General features: G+C 35.8%; 1 protein-coding gene across 1 annotated transcript in view; it reads left to right on the forward strand.

The window, feature by feature from the left end:
- Positions 1–520: 520 nt before the first annotated feature.
- LOC107745184 (lysophosphatidic acid receptor 6-like) overlaps positions 521–7,290 on the forward strand; it is an 11,576-nt gene continuing 4,806 nt past the window's right edge. Inside the window, exons 1-2 of the mRNA XM_016559035.1 lie at positions 521–577; positions 4,006–4,201. Of these exons, the coding sequence (XP_016414521.1) occupies positions 4,183–4,201 (19 nt within the window). The 5' untranslated portion in view covers positions 521–577; positions 4,006–4,182. The remainder of the gene's footprint in view (positions 578–4,005; positions 4,202–7,290) is intronic.

Consider the following 7,290-nt stretch of genomic DNA (forward strand, 5'->3'; position numbering starts at 1 on the left):
GTTTTTTCATCTAATATCTATATTTCATTTTATTTTATGTCAGCTTTATTTCTATTAATTAAAGTGTTTTTTTAAAGTTTTACTTTCAGTCAAAAATAACAACACATTCTTTGTAACACCCTGTTCTCTACAGTCAGCTGACTACTCAGGGTTAAAAAGTTCTCTCTCTCCTGCTTGGCCAAAAGCTCTCTGTCTAATCCCATTGTGCTCCTGCTGATTAACACACACTGACAAGCACACAAAAGCACAGACACACACATACTTACAGATCAGAATGTGCATGCAACCACAAGCATTTAATGAAAAATAATCCTAAAATTTCCATTGAAGCACAAACGTCAAGCACACGCACATGGAATAACATGCATCAAGCACAGATTATTAAATTGGGCAAACCTGAGTCAGACAATTTCTATCACAAAACAGAGAGAAACGCCTCTTACCATTACCATTACCTAGTCAAGCCAAAGATCAGTATTACATTACAAGGAGAAAGAGCATGCATACCTGAGAGAGAAATAAGGATTATTGGACGTCTCTGTGTGTGCGTCTAATCCAACCAGAATTGCTGGATAATGTAAGTTAAGTCAATTTGACAAGACCAACTTTACAGTCTTCTTTTAGCATTATGATTCGGATTTGAGTTTGCATGTTGCCATATATTTTGGATCTGGTATGTCCCCACATAGACAGCTTATGGTGAATGTGTGTGTGTCGGAGTATTCAGAGGTAGGGGGTGTATAAACAAAGCCTGCTGTCAGTATTGAGTTTTGGGATAGAATGTGGATTCACTGAATCCTCGGATTCCTGAGATTATGTAATGCCAGTGGAAAGAGCGCTGCGTCAACGTGACGGGCGCACCTCGCTCTTATAAACTTCACCTGTGAAGAACAGGTGTGCCGCAGTTGGCTACATGAGAAACTGCCCAGCCTTGTCTAAATGATCATCAGCAGTGAGATCAAAGTCCCTGTGATAGCAGTTTTACCTCTATAATGCTTATTCATTAACTGTGTGAACAAATATTGGTTGTGCTGTTGCCTCATATTAGTCTATAAAAGTTGCTGATATTTTTATGTTTTAAACGTATGCAAATAAATAATCATTTTAATTACTGTTGTCATAAATAAATAAATAAACAAATAAAGTGGAATCAGAGGGAACAATGGCATTTCAATTGAAGTATTCCTGGAAAACCAGCTAAAAAGAGCAGTTTAGAAAGGCTGGGAGAATGGCTAAAACCAACACAGGCTGTTTTCTTAAGCATTTTGGTGGTTTTATGAGTCATTAACAGCGGAACTTGAGGTTTGTCATCATCTAGTGGTGAGATTTGCTTTTTTCTTTTGCAGGAGGGCCCTACTGTAAGCTACTACTGTACATGTGTTTACTGCAAAAAATGCTTTTCTTACTTAGATGTTTTGTCTTGTTTCCAGGCAAAATATCTAAAAATTCTTAAATCAAGAAGGATTTTCTAGACAAGTAAAAATTATTGTCTTGTTTTCAGAAAAAAAAAATCAAAATTAAGTGACATTTTGCTTAGAACAAGCAATTTAATCTGCCAATGGGGTAAGCAAAATAATCTTATTTCAAACAGAAAACAAGATTATTTTGCAAAAACTCACTTAATTTTGACTTGTTTTTTCTGAAAACAAGACAATAATTTTTACTTGTCTAGAAAATCCTTCTTGATTTAAGAATTTTTAGATATTTTGGCTGGAAACAAGGCAAAACATCTAAGTAAGAAAAGCATTTTTTGCAGAGTTGCTGCTGTGAGAATAAGATGAATGCTGCTGAAAAAAGGAAGTCAAAATGGTTATTTGGCTTTTAAAGGTGCCATTTCGCACACACACACTCTGTCTTCATCCCAGCTAACAAACAAATATATAAGTTATGAAAACGTTATTTCTGAATGTTCTATGAACATCCAAATTGTCCAATCGTTTAAATGTTTAAAAACTTTTTTTTCTTGGTTATACGATTTTGACTTGTTTTTTCTGAAAACAAGACAATAATTTTTACTTGTCTAGAAAATCCTTCTTGATTTAAGAATTTTTAGATATTTTGGCTGGAAACAAGACAAAACATCTAAGTAAGAAAAGCATTTTTTGCAGAGTTGCTGCTGTGAGAATAAGATGAATGCTGCTGAAAAAAGGAACTCAAAATGGTTATTTGGCTTTTAAAGGTGCCATTTTGCACACACACACTCTGTCTTCATCCCAGCTAACAAACAAATATATAAGTTATGAAAACGTTATTTCTGAATGTTCTATGAACATCCAAATTGTCCAATCGTTTAAATGTTTAAAAACTTTTTTTTCTTGGTTATACGAACGTTAAGGAAACATGCAGACGTTATGGGAATGTTATTTTGTATGCTCTCTGGACGTTGTGAAGCAAGTGGGCTAACATTTAGAAAACTGTTAGATGCACGTCCAAATAAACATTGGCCTACCATTAATATTAATAGTAGCTAACATCAGTAAAGACTCTAAACAAACATTATATTATCATTACTGGAAGTACGTTTGTTCAAAACATTCATAACATTAGCCAAAGTTCTGAGAACGTTACTCAGGGATCTTTCTTTCTGTCTAGTATTATGACGGTAAAGCGGTGACATACCGCAGATCTTGGGGGCCCGTTACGTCATACACGTCACAAGCCATCTGAAGCTACGTATAGAGATTTTACACACTGATAGTGACTGTTATTGTGGCCAATTTTTATACAGTTGCTATTGTTTATCTATGTTTTCTGTGCGCCACCGTACTTGTATGCATACCTGTCAACATTTGGGTACCAAAATACGGGAAAGGGAGGGGGGGCGGAGTCAAAAGTAACAATTTTTATATTCAATTATATTATTTTTATTTTTATTAAAAAAATTATTATCAAACAATTATATTCATTTAGTAACATAAATACATCTTAGTGTAGGATATCTTTAGAGTTTTATTAATTCATTATCTTCTTGTCGATCCACCAGTTCACATTTACAACTGCGTGTTTTCTGAGTAAAAATAAGGGTCGTTTTTGGCTTTGGTCTAAAAATAAAGAGCAGAAGGGCTTATTGAAAAATGCAAATTCATTCTGTGCCAACAGGTGGCGCTTTTCGCCAGTAATTTAGCCGTTTCTCCCGAAACCGCAGTAAACAAATAGCGCAGCACCTGACTTTGAAACTTGCAGCGCTCATATGTAATCAATTAAATAGCCTTTTGAAGTGCAAGCTATATCTCATTATACATTTAAATATACATTTTCATATTTAGTTTTTTTCACTGCACCACCCGAGTCACATAGTTTCCTTCCCGCGGTACTCCCTGCGCACATATCAATAGCGTCACTGGGTTGCCAAGTTGAGGGGACAAATGGGTTAAAATTTGTTTGCGTCGATCGTGTGAGAAAGATGCGTTTCATACAAGATCTGGCAACTGGACAACCTTGGAATTGGTTGTCGTGATTATTCATATAATGAGGTTGGCCCATACAAATTACGGGAGTTTTACCGGAAGTGAACGTAGCAAACATATAAAATACGCCCAGTGGGATTTTTTTTAAAATTTTTTATAGAAAATATTTTAAAATTCGGGAAAATATTTAAACGGGATGATAGCGGGATAGAATGGTAAAATACGGGAGAATCCCGGGAAAAACGGCAGGGTTGACAGGTATGCTTATATGACGACTAGACAAGTGAACACAATAAAACCCACACTATAGTGGTTTATTTGTCATATTTGTTGGTCAAATGTTTGACGTATTTAACTGTTAAGAGTTTAATTGTTTTACAGTTTACATTTAGCTAAAAGCCTGTCTAATAGAAGGTTGAGGTTCTTAACCTCATATAGTGTGAAAACACGCCTTTATGTGTGAAGAGTTAACTACTTGGCTTTTTATTTGACTAAAGCCCACAAACACCGCGCGCGCTGCAGAGGCTGACGCGTGAGCGCATGCAGCTGTAGTTTCTCTTTTGTCAGATAAACCTCACCAGTTTCTGTCTGACTGCAGAGTTCAGTTTGTCTGCAACGGAAACACAAGAAACAGAACCCACTCGACCAACACACACAGCACGCGATGCTTCAGCAACATTTTTCACAACTCATCTCCTGTGAAGACCTACAACTTGCCTCAAAGTGTGGATAGCGGCAGACGACAGCAAAAATATATAATTTACTGGCCGTGGGAATGAACTCCAACACAACATGTGAGTATCCACATGTATGTTCATTATAACAATTTACTAGGTAACCACACTTTCCGCCAAAATGCAGCGATATCCATGTGATCGTGACAAAGTCAAGACCATAAATTCAAGATCCGTATCTTTTAGACATATACCTTTTGTTTTATCTATTAAATATCTAGATATAACGTTGTATCAATTAAAATATTGTCACCGTAACACTACAGCTTGTCATAATTCTTGATTTAGGCTACTAAATTCATTCAAAGTGATAAATTTATAAAAATAAATTAGGCAGCAATTAAAATGTTCAAATTTCAGTGTTGTTACTATAGAATAAATGAAGAAAAGAAGACAATAACAAAAAGAAAAACCCCAGGGAGACCACATTTCCATTTGCTGCCTTCAACCTTGATATCAACAGAGAATTTCCAGTGATTGGCGTTTGATCTCAAGTCACCATACAGATTTAACCTACATTTGACTTGGTGCTTGGATGGAAAATCATTCATCTTGAATCTTATCTAGAAGATGTATGGCCTATTTATCTGTTTGACCTACAAGAATTTCTAAATAACATGTATCCTGACCATGTTTCTCAAATACTACAGAAATTCAGTACTTTAATAACGATACACGGATGTGGTTAGCTCCAGTCAACGTTATTTGCATGTAGATTTCCATATATTGTTTGTTTTAGATGACACATAGGATATAGGAGCCTCATCTACAACTCAGGGCTGGTACTCCGAGCTTAAAGACATGTTCACAACGATAACTGTTATCTTCTACACCAAGGCACGATAAAGCTCTGTTTATTATAAGCACTGGCTGCTTATGTTATGATCTGCCACCTTTAAAATGCTAGAGTTTTTTTTTTAAAGTTGGGTTGATTCTGATTAGCTGTCAGTGTTTTTATCATTCAACAGCTGAAAAACAAAATCGTCGTTAAAGTTATTCCAATGGTATAGTTGATTATTCAGGCGAGACAATGCAGGGAAGATGGAAACGATGTGTTTAGTTTCAGAGTTCTGAAAATGGAACCTCTATTTAAAACCATTTTTTTGTTAAAAAAAGCAAGCAGCACATTTCATCAGGCAGGATGTGTTTTCACCATGAAGCTAGAAAAACCTCAAACCTTTCCTCTATATTGAGAAAATACTGTGTGGGTAGACTGTCCTGAGAGGTTGGTCAGGATGGTTACGTCAAACCTGAGTAAACTAGAACCATGATGTCACTAATGTACATACTAGTGTATACTTTGTTCTTTTTATCACCCAAAAAAACTGGTTTCTGTCTAAATATTAAAGACAGACACTTGTGTTTCAGCTTTTAATGAAGTCAAACCCAAAGAAGTTTGATTATCATGAGAACAATCACCGTATGTTGAAATATAAAACATCACCCCACAGTCATCTTTGTTCATGAAAGCCATTATAATGCTAACTGCAATGAGTACAATGTGGGTCTATAATTAATTCATAAAATCTGCTAGTCTGCTCTACAATCATAGATCTTAAAACCAGCTATATAACATACCATATTAGCTCATATTTAGACAGAATGTGCTGATTTTGGATTAATTTTTAGTGTGTGTTTGTATTAATGTAAATATGACCTGTAGGTCTCTGAGAGTTTACATTGAATATTTATAGTTTTAGAAATTCATGTCAAACTTTTATTATAAATGTCACCAACCAGTTACAGCACCTTTGTACATTCTCACCTTTTACAAATGTATAGATACTGTTTGCACCAAGTGTAAATAGCAAGAAATAACATCCTTTTTACACAATAGAAGTACTTTACCATGTTGCAAATGAGTGTCCCACGTGTTTTGTTTTAGTACAAGGCCTGCTAGTCTTCCTCTGGGGGAAAAAAAGATGAAAATTCCATCATCAGATTACTCACATGTTCCAAACCTGTATGACATTATTCCTGGAACACAAAAGCAGATGTTGGGCAGAATGTTTGTTTGTGCTTCTTTGCATTACAATGGCCATTTTTGGGAGGATTTAAAAGTAGAAATGTGAAGCTTATTTTGTATTTTATTAATTTATAAAGTCATTTATTTAATTTTTTGAAAACTTCTCCATTAAAACGTATTATTTAAACCATGAAGTTGTTTAAATCATCAATTGTTTTTAGATTATGAACACTCTTAAAAACACTTAAAAACAAGGGCTGGGTAAATATAGGACACAACACATTTTGGGTTAATTTTACCCAGCAAATTGGGTTATTTAACCCAGCATATTAATGGGTCGATTCATGTTTACTATAATACTAGCTTATTTTTACTCAAGTTCATACATTAATTAATGTTTACAGATTTACTTAAATCCTCTAAACTTTTGTAAAATACTCAACACAACCACTGGTTTGCATGATAACTTTCCTTCCTTTAGGGGAAGTCGTGGCCTAATGGTTAGAGAGTCGGACTCGTAACCCAAAGGTCTCGTACCGGCAGGGATTGTAGGTGGGGGGAGTGTACAGCGTTGTACAGCGTACAGCGCTCTCTCCCACCTTCAATACCACGACTGAGGTGCCCTTGAGCAAGGCACCGAACCCCCAACTGCTCCCCGGGCGCCGCAGCAAAAATGGCTGCCCACTGCTCCGGGTGTGTGTTCACGGTGTGTGTGTGTTCACTGCTGTGTGTCTGCACTGTGGATGGGATAAATGCAGAGCACTAATTCCGAGTATGGGTCACCATTAAAAACCACATGTCACTTCACTTTCACTTTATTTTGCTTTATTTATATCATTTACAGCATAGCATATTTTAATACGGTAGCCATACATATTGCCTATATTTAAACTTGTTTAACAAACATTAGAAGTAAAAATTGAACATTTAAACTAAAGTAATTCAAGCACTAATCGGCCAGTCTCCGTTATCCTGTTTCGTCCGTAACCGTGCTGGTGCCCGAGATGGAAACCTGTTCGGTGCGGAACTGCTAACTTCAGAACTTCAGCAGTAAACAGCTTTGAGGACATATTTTAACATCCAAAATCTTTATATTCTGAATAAAATAATTTATTTTATGCAAAGCATCAGGTTTTTTTTTCTGATTTTGCCATAATTGACACACAACACGAAATGCACTCAC

This window comes from Sinocyclocheilus rhinocerous, unplaced genomic scaffold (genome assembly GCF_001515625.1).
Source record: "Sinocyclocheilus rhinocerous isolate Xijiao unplaced genomic scaffold, SAMN03320098_v1.1 scaffold257, whole genome shotgun sequence".
Classification (NCBI taxonomy): domain Eukaryota; kingdom Metazoa; phylum Chordata; class Actinopteri; order Cypriniformes; family Cyprinidae; genus Sinocyclocheilus; species Sinocyclocheilus rhinocerous.